The sequence below is a fragment of the Saccoglossus kowalevskii genome, chromosome 15 (assembly GCF_978046115.1).
Source record: "Saccoglossus kowalevskii chromosome 15, keSacKowa6.1, whole genome shotgun sequence".
Lineage (NCBI taxonomy): Eukaryota > Metazoa > Hemichordata > Enteropneusta > Harrimaniidae > Saccoglossus > Saccoglossus kowalevskii.
Genome location: NC_140655.1, coordinates 21,860,787 through 21,881,459, shown reverse-complemented (window position 1 = coordinate 21,881,459; position 20,673 = coordinate 21,860,787). Strand labels below are relative to the sequence as shown.

At 34.1% G+C, this 20,673-nt stretch overlaps 2 protein-coding genes across 4 annotated transcripts in view; one reads left to right on the top strand and one right to left on the bottom strand.

The window, feature by feature from the left end:
• The window catches only part of LOC100374648 (uncharacterized), a 95,222-nt gene that overhangs the window by 65,701 nt on the left and 8,848 nt on the right, over nt 1-20,673 (bottom strand). The window contains exon 1 of one of the 3 annotated variants that reach the window (XM_085490567.1): nt 5,953-6,085. The exons of 1 other annotated variant lie outside the window; for it this stretch is intronic. Coding sequence is in view for 1 of the 2 variants with exons in the window: in XM_085490564.1 (XP_085346690.1) it covers nt 3,930-4,232 (303 nt within the window). In the remaining variant the exon portion in view is untranslated. Of the gene's footprint in view, nt 1-3,929; nt 4,682-5,952; nt 6,086-20,673 lie in introns of those variants that run through there. One more of the 3 variants, XM_085490564.1, reaches the window with a different exon arrangement.
• Nucleotides 6,348-20,673, top strand: part of LOC100374496 (peroxisome biogenesis factor 2-like) — a 38,439-nt gene continuing 24,113 nt past the window's right edge. Inside the window, exons 1-3 of the mRNA XM_006822915.3 lie at nt 6,348-6,420; nt 9,597-9,674; nt 10,414-10,476. Of these exons, the coding sequence (XP_006822978.2) occupies nt 6,361-6,420; nt 9,597-9,674; nt 10,414-10,476 (201 nt within the window). The 5' untranslated portion in view covers nt 6,348-6,360. The remainder of the gene's footprint in view (nt 6,421-9,596; nt 9,675-10,413; nt 10,477-20,673) is intronic.

Sequence of the window (20,673 nt, the reverse complement as noted above, 5' to 3'; positions counted from 1 at the left end):
CAAATGGGGAAGTATTTAATAAAGTAAGCTGTTTCTTCCAAGCCATTTTGCAATCATGAGTTCTAATTCTATAAATCTAATTCTAAATTTATAATTTTAGAATGAAAATATTTTCAAAAAATTAAACCTTCTTTACTTTGGTATGCACTAAAGTACACATACTTCTACATGTAAATCTACAATTGGTCCATTTTTTAAAAGCTTTTCAGCTCACACTGAAAATGTCTTCTTAGATATACCGGTAGGAGTAGGATACAGTAAATGAAGTTTTCTAACAATCGTTCAGGAAACCAGTCTGAATTTGTGTGCAACACAACATGGTAGCATTTTAATTGTATTTTTATTGTAGCATTGGTTGGAATTTCTATCCTATTATGCAAAATACATTAAAACTTCTTGGTTTTAAAAAGAAACAAAACATTAAGCTCAAACTTAATGCTTTTATTAGTTGCCTCAACACAACACCAGTTGGAATAGCACTTTGTTGAGGAGACAAAATTGGCTGTTCCATTTCATGTAACTCCTCCCCCTACTATCCACTGATATAGTGGCTAATTAGGTTGAGAATGTAACACCAAACCAGCTATTTTCATCAGAAGAATGGGGCACTGATTAAATCATGAACATTCCACAGACAGGCAAATGCTTTCATTTTATTCAACTTTTCTAGCTTCATTAATTAAACTTTTAATATGTACTCTGGCTGACAAAGGGTAGCTAAGGTTGTGGGACAGGTGGTCATTACCGAGCAACATATAATTCCTGTTACCATGATAACCAACTATAGTCTACGATAATATGCAAATTTTATTACATTTATCAAACATCGTAGTAGGTACAATGAATTGACATAGAAGTGCAAAGGGTAAAGGTACATATTACCAACAATGCAACTGACCAGGTTCTTTTATTAATGCAAGCATCTTAGTATATAAACTGAAGACCACCCATCAGACAGCTTGCCTGTCAGTTTTATTAAAAAGCAGTCATTTATTGTCATTATACGTTTCTCAAAAGAAATCAATCATTTTGGCAATTAAAACTGAAAACAAAATTGTCCATTTTAAATGAAACTAAGACTATCATTAAACTTGAGTAATCTACTCAGAAGAATCTGTCACAAAACAAAATTCACAAACAAGCCCCCCCCCCCCCAAAAAAAAAGCAATTTGCACAATCAGTAATATTTGAATATAAAATGCAGGAAATTAAAAGGAAAAGTTTTTCAGTCTACCACTGAGAAACCTAGTTACCCGACCGAAAAATTTTTTTTGCCAAAACATGGCTTAGAGGGAACACCAGCAAGAACAAGTATCAATAGTACTCATTAATTAAATTCCTATATTGGTAACGGTTTAATTTTAAAGTTATTTGAAACAACTGAACTCATCTAATAAGAAAAAGTAGAGCTTTGTTTGCACCTTTTCAGGACTCTATACTGATGACCATGTTTGAACAGCGATGTAGTAAGTCAACCCAAGAAACAGAGATAAGTTACAATCTTCCCTCAACACTCCCTGATTTATTTCCATCGTTTATCCCTTTTATTTTTCATTCATATTCAGTTTAATAATTACTGGGAAAATGAACCATCCATTCTTATTGCTTGCAGAATTCTAAAGATAGCATTTAATCTAGAAACACTGATAAAAACTCACAGGAAATCTCTCCCATCAGGTGATGAGTTGCTTGGTTTCCCAGCAACAACAAAGTTGCATGTTTAATAACTATGAAATGATACTTCCTTCCTCCAACATTACAAACCAAGCAAATCAAATATTGAATGTATCCACACCTATACTTGATATCACAGCAATATGAAAACAAAAATTCATGCAGCTGATGAGCAATAGTACAGTATGTTAGGGAGTCTTTTTGACCATAGTTTCCTCAATTGACAAAGGAGGTATTGTTTATGTATTATTGCTAATATTATAATGAGACACATAAACAATAGGGAATAGCCATTTATCAAATTTATAGAACTTGGGAGATTTGTCACTGGATTATCAGCCTTGATTGTCTGGCACGGAATAATCAGATTAATCCTCCTTGGATTTTTGTTTCTATTGGTCCCTGGCGGCAAAGTGATTGTTGCTTTGATTCATTATCGGTAAAGTTCAAGTTCAACCTTGGGTTTGATTAGTATTAAAATAATTTCTCTCAATTGGAATTCTGAATAACAAATGTGTTTGTATTTTATGTACATTATTATCAGATACTTTTGATGTATTTTCACCAAGATTTGATTTTTGTTGATTTAATCCTGCATAACGAGAAAATAGACTAAAATAAAATAAAGAAGTTTGGGGTAAAAATCACACAAACACATTTATACTTTGTGATTGCAAATGGTTGCAAAATGTTAAATTATTGCTTTGAGAAATCAAACTCAAGCATCCCAGGAAATATTTAATTTACCAGAACTCTGCAAATTAATGATAGTTTGTCTTATGCAATAATATAGCACATTCTTTCATTGCAAGTAATTAATTTTTGAAATGACAATACCGGTACTGAATGTAGAATTTATATATTTTTTTTTAAATGTTTTTGTGCTAGGCGACAGTTTTAGACATTGACTGTCACTGTTGTCTCTCCTGACTTTTTTTTGTATGTGCAAATTGCAAGTGCTAGTGCTGACACAGAGTGCATTTTTGCCACAGAAGTTATATTCATGTTTGTGACTACATGACAGGGCTGTGCGTCAATCTTTGGTATCAAATGGCAATTTTAATGCGCTATCCTGGCGTCAACCAGGCTCAGTCGAACACAGGCACCTGAGTCTGATGCAAAAACCACTATACTACCAGTGACCGGTAAAATTTATATGTTTATATGTTCAACAAGGCCAGACAAAGCCAAGCCAGACAAATAACATTAGCGGAGCAAATCTGACAAGTGTACACATAACAGACAGCTTTCATTTTAAGAAAAACTCAATATGGTAGACTGTAGCAAAATGGGTCAAAATGTAATTCAACAAAACAGCAATCACTGTTTACTATCTTATTAAATTAGTTCAAAAACATTGACACAGTCTTTAAATTCAGTGTCTCTCTTTCCAAAAGATATACAGAGATTGAGTCTACGTGGTCCGTGATGGAGAACACTTATTGTTACAGTCTTCTCGAGGACAAAGGCATCTTTTCTAATGTGTTATTTATTGAAAAAACAAAAAAACAATCAGTGATACAGAAAATTGGGAAAATAGGGCAGCTCAACAAAATGGTGAGCAGGACCTTTAACAGTCCCATCACGGATCATTTCAGCTTTTAGAACCGAGACATTGGTATCTGTTGAGTCAAGACATAGAGTGAAATTCTTCAGGACAGTTTTGCTTGTTACTCGGAAAGGCTTTAGCTGACATTTACTCAGGTAAAATCTTCGGTTGAGACACTCCTTTCATTGAGCTTTTTATATTTAAATGATAGTTCAACGAACGGATGACATGTATGAACAATAATGTCATACACAATCAATTCAGCAAAATAAAAAAACAACGTGCTTTGACTGTTTGAATCCTTTTCCACTGGTTCCTTGTGCAAACTTTCAACAACAATTTCAGATCACGTATTCTTTGCAATTTTATTATCTGACCAGTGGAGGACATGTTAATCTGATCATAGTGTAACTGAATATAAGTAACCTATCTTGGAGGTAGGGAGGGTCATAAAAGAAATGCTACCATAGGAAAAATGTGAAATAAATAAAGACCAATATAATAAAGTACATGATTGCTGAGCCAATGTGCAAATATACTTTGATGCAAACAATGATATCCCTGATTGGGACAATGTGTACGCGTCCCAACTCATGCATATCAATGACATACTCGCTTCTTTTTATGCTTTTATTACAATCCGTTATTTGTCTATGGTAAATGACACTGATAAAACACGCCATAGCAATTAATCCAAAAATCCCACCTCTGGTTCAATGAACCTCTGTTCCTCATCCGCACTACCTTCCTCTTGATCTGTACTGTCTTCTTCTTTATATTCAATGTCTGGTTGTTCGTTCTCAAGTTCCTCCTCTTCCTCCTCCTCTTGAACTTCCACGTGTTCAGCAATTGCACCCTCTGCTTGCTCCCCTGTAATCTCAAACTGTTCAGTATCAATTGATTGTTGCTCAATATCGGCAGTTTGGTCAACAGACTGGTCTTCAACGTCACTGTCTTCCTCTTTCGGTTCTAGTATCTTTTCTTCTTTCTGAGTATGATCGGCATCCATGTTACGTTGGCTGCTAGCAACACCTGGAAGCACCTGAGTACTCGCTATTTAATTTGTTTGGTTCAGCTGGGTCAGCCCACTGACAGTGTGTCAATACTCGGCCACGACCACGCTGGCATTCAGCCAACAACCACCACCTTCTTATCATGCACTACCTAAGAAACTATGGAACCAGTCAATGTTTTATGTGCTGGGGGACAATTTTTTGTGTGCATGAAAACTATTCGCATTGTATTCTGTCCTGAACGTGGAAATACAATAGACCTTGAACAATTCTACGACTTGTGCTCATTAGAAAAAAAGCTAGACACAAAGAGAATAACTCTTAAACCTGTGGTGTAATTAAAGCTCCTCACTTGATTGATCAATGAAATATTGCACTTGCATTCCTATTCAATTCCTGTAGTTATAGGATATACACTTACCTTGAAACGAAATATACTACACATTAGACAGATAACGAATTACAGAATAATAAGTACATGTAATCGCAATACATAATAACAGCCAAAGTTGCTATCAAGAAGTTAAGAAACTTTTAAGCTGTAAGTACTGAGAGTATTTGATAATTTCACATACTTCATACAGAAAACGGTAAAAAAAAAATAATGAGGCAAACTGCATTTTATAAGCACAAGTGTTTATTCTATAATCAAACCCCATTGTTTGGGTGTTTATTAAAAAGGTTTGCCTGAAGGAGGACAATAAAAGATCAAGGTACATAGAATGTCGCTTGCATCATGGTTTCCATGGAAACCACAATTGTTGAAATTTAAAAGCTGAATACAAATCACATACTAATAAATAAAATGCATATGTGTGTGTAAAATAAGCGAAATGTTGTCATGTTTATAAATCTATTATGCTGACAGTTTTTTTCTTTTATACGTGGTAATTTTACTGTAAATTTGTTTTATAATGTTTGGCAATTTGCCCTCAATAACCGTATTGGATCAGCGTCCCGCATCGGGTATCAAGTACGCATTAGAAACAGACACGCTAATTTGCTTAGATTTGTTTGTTTATCTTTTTAGTTTTGGTGATTCACACTTTGTTTACCGGCATTTGTTGCAAAGTCTATTGTCTTTCTGAAGCTACACAGTAATGCGTCCATGTGGAATGCGCTTGGTGCTTTTAACGAGCGAGCATTGGTAGCAAATACGCCCACTATAGTGCTGCGATTACCGAGACATTCCCGACAAGTCGTAGTAAAACGCGTTAGGTGACCCCGATGAAATCTGACACTCGTGCCGTTACTATAAATGTGAATGTACACGTTTCCTTGTTAAGCATGGGAAGCGTGTTTCCGTTATAGCATATCTAAATCGTGATTTTAAACAACTATAACAGAATAGCGATGTACATTTCAAGGCTGCGTGAAATGAATTTGTCACCCGTAGTAAATATTGCAATGACTGATCTATGTTTACAATCACTGCAGCAAATCGTCTTTTATCGCGATAGCAGCAGGAAATACTCGGGGACACAGCGCAGGTGACACTCAGGCCTACAAATAACAGGGAAGGTCAGTTAGGGAATGGGCGAAGCTGTAAAAAAACTGTCAGTGTAGAGACGCTGACATTTGATATGCATCTAATCGGAGCATCACACACAAGACTTCTCCACAGCCCGAACCGACAAAGACTTTCTAAGTCATCGCGGACCGTTAGAACGTTATATGCGAGTGATCGCATTGAGTAAATGCTATCTGATATATTACCTGCACACAGATTTTTTCCTAACTGAACAAACTCCAATGACAATCGACCAGGAAGCAGGAGACCCGTTACCACCGGTGTACTGCATACGATGGGCAAGCTCCCAAAAATTCGTACTAGTTTATTGAACTTTGAAGCGCATGCGTTGTTTTTATATCGTTTTTATAAACGTCGTTATGATTGGCTGAAGTTTTGTTTGAAGTTCTTTTATTAGAAAGTTAAAAATCAGTATCTTAGGCTATTTTTTAACACTGTTGGAAACAAAATATGATGAATCAAAGTCACAGAAAAAACTCCAAAAAGGAACTCATGAATTATCTGTCTAATTTAATGCGTAAGATATTCCTGACCTTAAGTGACCCTACCATTAACCAATCACAGATAACGTTACATTTGTGAAGAATTTATGAATGAACATGGCTGACGACGACACAGCAGACCATGACCAGGTCGTCCTGAGAGTAAGCCAGGTATGTTGACTTAAACGTGGGATTTTCTTCTTCGATTTGATGACACACCTGCCCAGGAGAGCTAATGTGTGTCAACCATATAATTGCAAAATATATGTTCTCACTGTCAGTTACCCGGAAGTCTGCCAAGCTTTGATTGTAGATTGTCTTCAAAATGATCATTTGAATACTGATACTGACTTGTTGATCAACAATTCCACAAGTAGTTCAACTCAGAATCCTTTTTAATTCTTTAAATTCATAAAAATTCTCAGTACGTGATATCTGAAATGTTTGTGGGACTTCCTGGGCGATCCCGTCGAGGTACCGTATCATGAGAACCACGGCAAGAGAACAGCCCTGCAACGACACCCCCCCCCCCCGCAACCAGTCCTAAATTCTGCACTAGAGAAAGCTACGTTTGTTTTCTAAGTGCGAGAATTCATATTCAAGCTCAAATAGAATTCCACTGTTATAAAAGTTGGTCTTGACGTAAAAAATGTCAATCTGCGATGTTAGTCTTAACAGATTGTCAGCCTTCCTGAGATGAGATCTTGGCCGGGGATCTTGGCTTCATAGCCGAGGTTTAGTAGCTCCAGAATTCTAATTTGACAGTTAATAATAATAATAATAATAATAATAATAATAATAATAATAATAATAATGATAATAATATTAGCTATATTGCATCCTTAGAAATACAATGTTTCTATCAGTTAATAGCAATAAAGATTAGTTGTGATAACTACTACTACAAAAAGAAAGTTAGTTGTTAAAAGGATAAAGCAAGTGACCTGACTATGACAGGTCAAGATTTAGTCCCGTCTCATCACTCTGTTGCAATTCTGTCTCTCAGTAAGTCCAATTTGCCATGGATACCTCACAACCTAGAATGCACTGACACTAATAAGTAGCTTGAACATCTACATTATTGTCAGGTAATTGAGATTTAAACAACTCAGTGTCAGGGAGTGGGAGAACAGAAAACTATTACTGGGAGGATTGTCATTGAGGTCTGTGATATACAAAAAATATCATCATTATCAAGTTACGATAAATAAAAAAAGCTTGCAGCAGAAATTAAATATTCGAAGACTGAAGATGAAGACTGTCTGACATTGGCTTTGTATCTGTGAGGTGTACATCTATAAGAATCCCTTAAATACTTTAGTCCCAGCAACCTTAATTAAATTATGACCATGGAGACTGGATATAAACAAAACTGTGGCTACTTTGTTAAGTGTGGAGTATTTAAGTTTGTGTATTATGATAAGATTCACTGTGAGCTCGTCAGTGTATTGTCTGCTGCCGTAGCTTGGATCTAATGTACCATCACAGTCCGCTGTGAATGCATTCAATGTATGTGACGCTCACCCTGCTTTTAATTCCAAATTTACAAAATTGTATTTGATATGAGCCAATACACTCAGTGTGACAATCTTCGTTTTGGAAAATATGCAGACCCTTGAAAATACATGACAAATGTCTCAAAGTATGAACAGAAATACTTTGCAGTACTTTTGAACTGAAAAATTTTCAAAGATATGAATTGCAAGTACTGGTACTTGTTAAAACCTCACTACTCGTAGTGCTTGTCCCAATTGTACACAGAGATTTTAGATCTGTGGCTGTGAGTTTCCACTATTGTGCATTAGTGCATATAAAGAAAGAAGTCTTATATCTGCTATTGGATTCAAGTATCGAGACAATATTGTTTTTTCTCTATGGTTACTTTTTATTATTTAAAGGGGAACCGCTCAATCCCATGGATTGCACCAAAGAATCATGGGACACTATTGTTTATGTTGTTTACAATGTTAATCTATCTTTTGTTATCCATTGTTATTTTAATCCAGAAAGTAAATGTGTTGTGAAATTAATCTTAACTGGAAGGTGCCCTTTTAACCTTTATATTTAATTTTTCTTTGTAATTTATGTTACTTGCACTTTTATCTTCTTTTTTTGAGACCATACTTACTTACTTTACTCACCTAAGTCAGTGTTTTGTCAATAATTATTATTATTATTAATAAATATATTGTTATTAATAAATATTATGTTTACTCAGTCATGGCTTAAAATTCATGAAGACCATGCATATATAATTGCTCAGATACCCCATAGAAATCTTAGTCTTTACATTAAGTACTGGTACCGGTAATATCAAAGTTGAAACCCTGCTTACTTTTCTGTGTGTGATAATAAAGGTCTTGAGAAAAACTGAATGTACTCTGTGCACAAGTACACCAAGGATAAAAGGTGAACCGCGGACAATGCCTGGGATATTTTGTCGCTCTTCATTCACAATGATTGTACTTAAGCCTTCCGTTGAAATCAATCTTTTGCTATTACTTTGTAAATGAGATGTCTAGATGATTTATGTATGCCGAATATGAGGATAATGGCACGCTAAATAATATCTATGGAGAACACTACTAACGAATCAAGATTATAAAACTTTGCTGAACTTTGGTGACTCACTGTGCGTCATTCAGAATGCCTATTGTTGAGGGAAACTAAGGGATGTCCTAGGAATTTTGCCAAGTATGGGAGATTACATAAAATGTTTCTCCCATGCCTAGACGGGAGAAATAAATATAGCCTAAAAGTGTGTTTATTCCCATGTGTATCAATTCTTAACTGTGTTATGAGTATCACTGACGGAAGTTTGTGCCTTAAGGCAAAATAGTACTTGTGCTCTAACCAGTGATTCATTGTTGTTGCGATAACAATGATATCTTGTATTTTCTGAGGTTCTATGTCTTTAATATATAGCTACATTGGTAACAAAGTGCAGTTACAATACAAAGGTAGTATTGGTACGGATACTGTACTGTGAAAAATGTGAGAAACTTCTATTCACTGCTGATGACAGTGTTGGAGGTCAAAATCACTACATCCATCCATAACTTGATTCAATAAATGTTTGTTTGAATAGTCTAAAGTGATTCGAAAAATGGGTACTTGTTAATTTTATTTTCAACCGTATAATCACAATAAAACAAATTGAGTTCAGTTTTAAAAAAAAAATTTGGTCTGTAGTCCTAATGTACTAAAGAAATAAACAAATATGATTTTCAAAAATTCAAAATTATTCTTTGTGTCCCAGACATGTTTGACAATTTTTTTTTTAAATTTTTAAATTTTCTTAACTTTCACTAAATCTATACATTTGAAAATTTATTTTTTTCTAATAGTTGGATGCTTCTGAGTTGGACAATGAATTGTTACAGATACTAAAAAACCAGTTCACAAGTGCTTTCCAATATTTCAAGGTATGTGAAGTATTACTCTGGATACCCGTAGTATAAGCTAATGTAAGGAGTCTATTCTATAAACCCAAAACTTTGTTTGTTGTATAGTTCATGAAAAATCTTATGCACAGAATCTTGAAATCAAATTTGTAAAAATCTTTTAAAATAATGTAACCTGGCTTTGAGTGATTACAATAATATGAGGTTATGATGAGGATACCTCAAAGTATGCATGAAGACAGTACAGCAGGAGTATCGACCAACACACATCTGAGGTCGATGCGACGGCGTACTGTCTGAGTACATACTTTAGGGTATCCTCATAATAACCTTATTATTATACATCTTTTCCTTCCAAGGACACAGCATTGGAATGCCGAAATCCAAAAAGTTTAGAACAGAATCAGCGAACTTCTTTGTGTGGAGACTGGTCAAACCCTGGTGGCATACCATGTAAAATACCGGTACCACAAAATCATGACACACTGTAACTTATGGTGTTATGGTGACAGATGTATAATAATGATAATTATGATTAATTTGGTGATTTGACACCACAACTTTTATTGCATGCTAGCTTTGTCACTCAAATATTTTATCATTTTTCATAGCAATCACAATAATGGGTGGGAGGTGTTCTGCATATAGGTAGTGAGAATACAACTCTCCTGATAATAAGTTGATAATAGTGGAATATTAAATGACAGATCACGTATTTGTTTGTTTTTTTAATTCAAAGATGTTTATATTGACTTTTTAGCCCGGTGTGTTGGCAACTATTGAACCTGAACTCAATGCTGCTTTGAGGTTACTGGTATGGCGGGTAAGTGTTTTACTTCATTCAAATAAAGTAGCCTACTATTTGGTAAATTGTGTCAAGAAATGATAAAGAGAGCCAAGTGATAAAGAGAGGTAATTGCTTAATACCGCCCTCTATAATCTTGTCAGCGCCCTCTAGTGTTCAGAATTTGGATGAGTCTTTTAAATTTGAGATTGGGGTAATTGAAGTAAATATAAAATAAGTATACCTATGGCATTAAATTTTGTTCTCATTTGCTCATCGACATAGTTAAAATAAAATGGCCAACTTTTAACTACCTAAAAAAATATTTGCTGGATTTTTGCTAAGCGACTTAGAAGAGATTCTGAGTGCACCCATTATGTAACTTTAACAAGATTTAAAATCGTTTTGTGTTACATGATTCTGAAGCCAATATTTAACCAAGAAATGCTTAATAATAATTTATCTATGAAAGAAACCCGGGTATTATAACAGTGTTTTTATTTGGAGGAAGGAAATTCAATAATTACAAATACGGTACCAACCAACCCACTCTGTGATTCTACTTAAACATATGTCAGTTGACAATGGCAAATTGAGTACAGATTTGGTTACGAACAAATAATGCTATATTCATTGATGGCTTAGACGAATTATTATTCATCTGAAAATGTTAACAATTTAAAAACATTTCATCACTAACAGTAAATCAAACATATACCCCGAAACGTACAGACCAATATTCACATGAAACACAGGGTTGAATGCTGTTCCACTTAGTAAACACACCCAAGAGTGATTAGTGACCCCGGGGCGTAACGGCCGATTCTCAAGTTAATTTGGACAATGCTAGTCAATGAAGACACTCTAGTATTGTACACATGACGATTTGTTTATGAATAAATTAGCATAAATTATCGCTTGGGAGAAGTTTTAACTTTTATCTGTTTATAAGGCCCCCCCCCCCAATTTTTCGAGGGGTTTATACTCGGACAACTACGGTAGTTTAGTAAATCAATATTACAGTAACTAGTATACTGTAGAATACTTTATTTTCGCTTGGAATTTACATTTTTTCCTATATTTTATTTTAATCTCATCAAAAATCAGTGAAAATAAATTCCAAGCAAAATGCCCAAAATACCTTTTCAGCGAAAATTAATTCCAGCGAAAATAAAGTATTCCACAGTATTTAAAATTAAAAATAAGAATCTCAATCTTTCAGTGGATAATACCATTTTTCAACCGGTTTGGTGAGTGGCAATAGTCGGTGTTGCTAAAACTATGCCAAATATAGTGGTAGCGTATAATGAAGAGAGACGTCTTGCCACCAACTTGTGTGTCCCCCTCGATCAGTCATACACACGTAGCCATCGCATTCAGCTCTACCATGTTTCACCAAGAATTAGACAATAGTATAATCTTTTTTGTAGTTGTGATGTTAAAGATTCAGTATTTACTGTAATTCAGTTGTTATGTGGCTGATAAATATCATTGTATCGGGAAGTTTAATGTGCCAAGCATTAAATGCACTGCCATGCATAGTGGAAAAAGTACAGAGTCGAAATTTGATAAATAAATAACTGTTATGTTAGCTATTTCGTCAGCTTCATGATTTTTGTTCTTGAATTTCATTAAATCCGCTAGTGTTTCCATTGATTGCAAATTTTCTACATTATGAATGTCTATGTCCAACAGGACAAGGAAAACCACTTATCTCTATTTGTTCAAAAACCTAATAAAGGAATAAACAAAATCATCCTAAAACGTGATGAATCAAACATTTAGCTGGTTATGCACCAATTGCATGTCAAAATAACTAATTAATTACAAACCTTTTTGCCTGGTCTCAGAATACGTCTGTATGGCACACCCGCACTTTGCTTTCTGAACTTTTTTAACTTCACAATCTCTAAGAACCCCAGAAATAAATATTCTCCCCTGTCAGTCAAAATTTGACGGATTAAACAAAAACATGACAACCGTTCTTTGCGGGATGAGTCTCGTACAGAAAACAATAAGGATACTTGAGACTTACCTACACTGCAGCCAGACCCTCGTTCCTGCTCGTTGTGGCAACTATTGTCGCCGAGTTGGTCAGCATTTACTGCCGATTAATGGGTCACATTCTTAAGACCCACACTTCATTTATGGCCATACTTGTTGCTTGTCATCCGTTGTAGAACCTAGCAACGCTAATGTTCCCATACTATAGAATGCAAGTTTTTTTTCTGATTGCTAGTCTCATGGTATTAAAAATCCATTAGGATGCGTAGTTACAAGCTAATATATCGAGGCATGTCGGCTTATACCCATACCTATATCAATGTGCACACAGTCTGCAATGCGTTCTATAAACTATACAGGAGTATAAGTGAAACTTGCATATATATTCGTAGTCATATGAATAATATTATTTCTGATCTGCATTGCTGGTTAACATATCAAATAAATGCCATGCATTGTCTTATACTGCCCTCTATAGTAATGTTAGCGCCCTCTAGTGCTCATAAATATGAGAAGTCCTATGCAAGATAAGTAATTGTCCAATACATCTCTTTGCAAACTATAATATCTGATGATTTTTTTTCTGAGTTGTCCATTTATTGCGTGAGTAATGACTGGGGTGAAGTTTATAGCTTGGATTATTATTGACTGTGATGTTCATTTTCTACGACTCAAGTAGTATGATAAACTGACGCTTAAATGCGTTCGTTGCTGCGTATCATACTTTATAGCATAGTGGTACACGAATGGTGCACCTTTGTTACTGTGATTAAAAATTATACAGTGTTCTTTAACTAACTACTAACTTAAGTGAAAGCATTTTTTTATAGGCATTAGACCACTAGGTAAATTAATCCCCATTATGCAATAGAAGGGTTTCTCCCATAATGCATTGCAGCAACACAGCAAGCACAGTAGTGCAAAATTTGGATTTGTTACAAACTGCAGTTATTATCCCACAATAGATCTGTTTTATATTCACTTTACATCATCAATTTAATCACTTTATGGCCATTAAACTAATCATATTTCAAATCTGAACCTTTATACAAATTTTGTTGGCTTTTTCATCAAACTGCCTCATTAACTATAAAAATCTAGACATTAGAGTAATTGTAGATGTGGGGGATCTCAAATTCACCTACTAAACAGATCAATTAAAATATCCAAACAAATACTCTGCATTTAGCAGAAATAGTATGTAATTTAATGGTTTTTAGGGAGCTAATTTAGTTGACTGAAAACTGGAGACAAATTATGTATGATGTGTGTATGAATTGTGTATGATCAGGGATTTCTTGAGCCGCACATTTCCGTGCTGCCGTACAACATGAAATCTTTCTCAAATATATTACTTCCCAGCAACACCAGCTGACAATGTGTCTGGACACCAAATACACTAAAATTACTCCAAAAATATTTCAATGGTGAAAGATCACAGTTAAAGCGGCGCAGAGACCTTGCGATATCATGTTTCCAGGTCGATTTGCTCCCTTGCCTGTGTGTGCTCCCTCTTGTTCATTTTTTTCTAGAAAAACTCCTGATGATGGCCTATATGTATGCGATGAACAAATAGGAGTGTTTCCACACATATGCCTCTAGTACGGCATTAAACAAGCACATAGTTTTAACCACTTTGGATATTACCTGAAGACAAATTATGAAAATGAGAATTGATGTCACTAAACTTAATGTTTATATAACTTTTGTAGCATCAAAATTATTTTGTAATGGTTTTAAGTCAGGCAGTAAACGTCCTTCACACCCATGGTCAGTCTCTGAAAAGCCACAGCAAATTAAAGCACTTTGGTGAAAAAACAAATCTGGATATTCTAATTTTAGTAGACTCTCATAATTGTAACAAATGTTATTGATTTGCATAATTTCAGAGAATGCAGTGTCATAAATTTCTCTTTGTCATGAACTTGATGCTCATAACTAAAATCTTATTCATATTGTAGCAATAAAAAGTATATGGCTTATTAGGATTATAAAACGAATTTAAAATAACTTGCATGTATGTGTAATCTATATTTTTATAATCTATCTTGCTTTGTCCTTTATAATATTATGAACTTTAATTTGTTCATTAAGAATCCTTTTAATAGAGTCAAATTGTCATTCTAAGAAAGGATGATAGAATTTCATTGTAGTTTAATGTCTTATTGAATACCGAATGTTTCATTATATGACCACTGTAGAATTCTCATTTTCTTTGAAGTCATGACTGAAGATCACATGACACAGAAAACATGAAACAAACACATTTCTAGAAATATTGATGCATTGAGGTCGATCAAAAATGTTTTAAGGTTACCACTGTGTTTCCTTAAATGAATTTTATTTTACCAAATTGCAAATTTTCAAACTAGATGCATCACTTAAAATCTGTACCCGAGAGTGATGCATTATATTGGCTTGGAGATCACTCTTCCCAGCATTCTCTGGGGTGGACATCCGGGCATTTCACTGCCTGGCAACCATCGTTGGTGAGAACAAAGCGGAAAAACACTCAGAAAACTGTACTTTGGGATGGTTGTTTATACTCCCCTGAACAGTGTAACAAGATTACCCCAATATGTACAAGATATATCAATTTGGTTGTTCAGGTTTGCCACCAAAGTTGAGTTTGTGCTGTTTTTTCACCTGCTTTTTGACTGGCATTCCACAGCAGCTTGCACTGAGCCCATAGAAATACATGGTATAGTGGTGTGCATCTTAGCACCCTCAAGAATAGTGATTACAAATTGGTTGCTTAATGGATTGTAACATTTATATGATTATCCAAGATAATCTATATGTTTTGGAATATTATTGAGAAATATCTGTTTCATTATCACAATGACCCAGGGTAACATAATGCTTGACAATTTGTGACACAAATGAAATGGTGTATGATAGCCTATATGTATACGATGAACAGATGGTAGGGTTTCCACACACATGCCTCTAATAAGGCATTAACACAGAACTGTGGGCATTAAACACGCACATAATTTTAACCACTCTGCATGTTACCTGTACTTTGAAAACAATGAAACCTGACAAGATCATGGTTTCGTTTGTTGTTTATTTCACGCTTGACCGTAAATAACAAATCAATGACTCTGCATTGAAGTATGGATGAAACTACGATATCAATTTATCACTAAAGTGTTATAGATTGAACGGCTTTGTCATTCACTTAAGTACTGCCTACGAATGGCTATCGTTTAAGGTGTGAAATAGTACAATCTCCAGGGACTGTGCAGTTCAGTTTGGGTTTCCGCAAAGCCTGTATGTATATTGTCTAATTGATTGTCGGGTAGTCTAGCCTTCAGCCGAGTGTCAGTCAGCGGTCATTGCAAACCTGTTTGTTCTCTGAGATTTGTTTGCACAATTACAACTATAATAACTATAAGAGCAATATTTTTATTGATTTTATAAAGTGCAATGTCCACTGACATAATCATGACATGTAGTATGTATGATTAATTATATTTAATTAGTCATTCCATTTTATTTCAGTAATTTTTTTTCTGTGACAATTATTCAACAACCTTAATAATTTTGTTGAAACAAATCATTTTTGTCACTGCAGAAATAAATAATTCATAAATAAATACTGTTGCATAATTTCTGTATTTCTGCTAAAGATTACTGAAATCTAAAGGTTGTGTTTTATCTTCAAACTTACATTAATTAAATCTAAAAATACATGAAAGCTTAAACTTTTCACCACCAGTTTCCTCTTTTCATCACAAATTCACAAAATAGTCCCGTTTATAGTCTGCACTTCCCTTCAGAAGTTTGGAAAAAAGTAGCCAAATTTTTTGAGTAAAAACTGAAAATTGACTCAAATTTTGTTTGTTGGCTGTAAATTGAGGATTCTTTTCTAGAAATATTGAAGAATATGAAAAAAAAATGCAGACAAATTTGGGCAAGAAAAGCTTTACCATAGCAGTGTACCCCTTTCACCAGCTAACTGTTACTTAAATGCGCTATAGAACCAAACAAAAAGTTAACCATTTCAACACCATGATTTTTCTCACCTAATTTTTGGATGAAGAATTTTTTTTTATTTTTTCAAAAATTTTTTGTTAATTTTAAATGATTGTTAAATCCCATTGGCTACAATCTTACCAACATTTTTTGAAAAAAAATATTGAAAACAAAATTATGGAGTCTATATTTTGGGGAAAGGAACAAAAGTTAACTTCAAAGATTCATCTTCACACATAATGTAATTGCTGTTGTTCAAATTGTTCTAATGCTTGTCATTATTTTTTCTGATGAGCTATAGAAGGAGGTTTAAGGAGGTTCAAGCCAAATTCATGATCATGTTTATCATACTTTCATTATTTTGGGTTTATGCTATTAGGGTACCAAAAATAAAAATTGGGATCACCAGATTTTTATCGGTGACATGACATGAAATGAAAAGGTCATATAATCCAGGATGATAATAGTTCTTCATTTTCTACAAGAGGAGGTTCTGCCCCATAATGCATTGCAGTAACATGCTCAGTAGTGCAAGATTTGAGTTCGGCACAAACTGCCTTAACAGTACGAGTGTGAGTGAGATTAACAAGTGGCTGTAAATTTGTTTTTCAAGGATACATTTTATTTCTTTTGGAAGACTTCCATCTCGCTTTTAAATTCCAATTGAACATTTTAGTAGTTTCCTGCTTTTTTATCATTCGCCATTGTGTAACTACAACAATTAAATAAACTCAGCTACAATAGAAGTCAATTGTCAATAAAAGGATTCCCTTTTAAGATAGCAAATCCGCTTCGCTATCTAAAGGATGGTAATTAAAAATAATGTTTTATTAGATAGATAGAACTCACGCCAAAATAAATATTTCAGTTGATCAAGAGTTGTATTGTGTGATTAGAAAAAAGGAACAAGTAGTCAGTTCAGTCTCAGTCAAAAATATTAACTTAATTCATGCTTAATTTAGCAATGGTGTAAAACAGACATTCCCTGAAAGATACTAAGCATGCTACTATAACAATCTATACCTCATCTGAAAGCTTAGATATAGGCGAATACAATAGTTCATATGCAATACCAATGTATGTCTAAGGGATTACCTGATGACCAATTTCGCTGTTTTTTTCTACTAATGTATTGAAAACATTGTATTTCAAAAAATTCAGTCACTCAAATGATCTGTGTATCGCACAAAGATGTTTTGGAATACTGTGGTCTAGATGGTAACAATTCTGATTTCCTAGTAAGTGTAGTAAAAATAAACAACTACCACTATCAAGTTACCCTTTAGATGAACTTTGGTACGGCATATGTACTACCATATCCCCTATATCTAAGCTATCAGAAGCTATATAGGCTATTGTAATAGTATGCTTAGTGGCTTTTAGAGCTGTCTGAATTTTTAACTTGTTTTCCCTGTTTCTACCTTAGAGTCTAGTAACAAATTGAGTACTGTAAAATCTGTAATTAAAAAGGTACAATGCAATAGATGGGATGTGGCTTCTATTAGAGTATCTACACATATGAGGAATGGTGAATTTTTGGTTCTCAATTGTTCAAAAAAAAATGGATGCGGTTTCTATTAGGAATGCGGCCATTAATACAACTTTTACGGTATAAATACAAATGATACAAAATATACGTTGGGAGTCTACGAATAGGATAAACTCTGCAATGTGCGTCCATAATAAAACATCAGCACTGTGCTAGCAGTCATGTTCCAGAATGGATACACCTGTCTATAACAATGACACATGTACCAGTCAGCTCCACTCTAAAACAGAGCTTGAATTCTTGCCACTTGTTGATCAAACCACATGTGTAAACCAATCACAATGGGTGATACAGAATGATCAAGAGTATCTGTGATTGACTGTATACCTATCAAGAGTTTTCATTGGCTGAGCAATACACATAACTGGTGAAAACTGAATTTGCTGGCTGGATTTACTGGAAAGAGTTACAACATAAGCAAAATTACAAAATATGTGCAAATCATATCAAAAAAATAATTTAAAAGACTAGCTGTCACTGTATATGAATGAAAAATCATCTGTATCACGGCTTGAATCATTCTAAGGGCACCCAGTTTTATATATCAGTGCAAAATTGCTGAAATTGTAAAGGAAATGTAATAGCTGTCTAGCTTGAAGGGCACGTGCAAGTAATCCATACATCTAAGGCATTGAACTTTGTGCTTTCTGCATGTGTCAAGCCATGTACCATACACAAGCCCTTTCTGAGACATTACACGTCCCCCAGTGTCTTGTAGTTAGTTTTTACTCAGATACTGAATATTTCAAAGCTACCTCAAGTTGTTCAACCTATAATAAAGTTAATTGTTGTAATCTTAGCTGGGGGCCTATTGTTATATTTCACTTAACTTGAAATTGAATACCTGCTATTGGGATTGTTTTGTATTGTTGATTTCCACCAATGTTAAGCTATTGATATATAAATGCTGATTAAATGTACACAGTTCACCTGTCGGTCAACTTTACATCCATTGCTACATGTATTAAGGATGGTCTCAAATTTCTTGCAAAGCTCAAAATACATGTTTAAAATGTTTTTTTCCTTTTAAAGGGGGAGGGTCTATTTCAGGTGCAGTATTTCAAATTCGCACTATGTTATAATGTGTCAAAACGCTATGACATAAATATATATCAAATTTTCATAACATTTTTTGGGGGTTTAGAAAATCACATTTCACACAGGACTGATTCAAGGTATGAAATCAAATCTGAAACTGAAGTAGCCCAGCTGAAATGTATCAATGTTGACTACTGGGTAATATACTGACTTTACTACGGGTAGCTTCTGACATTCCTATACTACTTTTGACAGAGGGAGCAGGTGCAATACTGTAAAACATGTTGAAGTAAACTACATGCAATTTTAACAAATTTAACCCACTGCATGAATGAATTACCAGATTTTTAATTTCACTAAAGTGCCAGCAATCTCATTATAACATGCTAGATAAATAAAAACATGTTTTACAGTATATCAAAAAAAAAAACTTTTGTTGAGATTATGTGATAATTTGAGAGCATCCTGTCATAGTCATAGCTATAAGTATTTGGGGATAATGAAAGCTTATCTCAAAATATAATGCAAGTCTCAGAACTTTGCTTCATGTAAACATGGTCACTACTTTTTGCTCGTAAGCTGTTATATCATGTATAGATATCTTTAGTCATGGCATTGACACAGATTAAGAGTTATCTCAGCTAACACACTTTTAAAAATAACTGTTTAAAATTAAAAAAAAAAATATTTGCTGTAGCCAGAAATAATTTTTGACTTATGAACCTAAATTGCATACATTTTACTCATTTTGCCAATTAAAAATGGTGACTAAAGTTGGATTTAATTGAAAATTGAAAAGTTGCTGTTTCCATGGAAACAAATTTAAGTTTACCCATGATTTTTATTCTTGTCATTTATTTCATGTGACTTTTCAATCAGCAAAAATATCAACAATTTGTAGTGCTTTTTAAATTTCCATAAACTTAAATTACTACATGTAGTTATCTGCATCCTTCCTGAAGTGTTACTTGACTGCATTTATCCATGAATTTCCTTTCTCATTGTATTCTCTAAAGTACGTGCACTATACACTAATATTATATCTGTGTGTGGTTTTAAATTTGAGTCTCATGATTAGAAATGTACTATACTGAAAAATTTGTTTATTTCTTCTTGGGTGATTTAGCTAACTTAACAATTTGAGGACTAGTGAAAGTCATCTATATGGAAACGCTTGAATGGACATGCCTGGAATTTGCTTCATGACAAGTGTCACGTTTTTCTTTTAAAAGGCTCCAAATCAGTGTTATATACACATGCACTCTTCATAACAATTACCACCGTAGAAACACCAGCAAAAAAAAATCCAATAAGTTGGTGTAGAGTTTATCAGGTATATGACAAATTACTGATTAGACTTGCTTCAATTGTTCATTTCTGGACTAGGACATTTACCCACAATGCTGTGCATAATTTACTGTGATCAACAAGTTTATGTAGCGATAAGAGACATTCACTTAATTCAAACTATAATAGACATCACAGACTCAAAAGCTTGTAAATAATTAGAGAACCATATGTTGTTGATCGCTTTGAACTTTTTGAGTATAAGCTTTTTGGCAGGAGACAGCCAGTGTTGTATTCAATCTGTATGATGTTCATAGATAAAGACAGGATTTAAATAAGGCGTGAACATTTAGCAATTGATTCTTAATACAACAAGG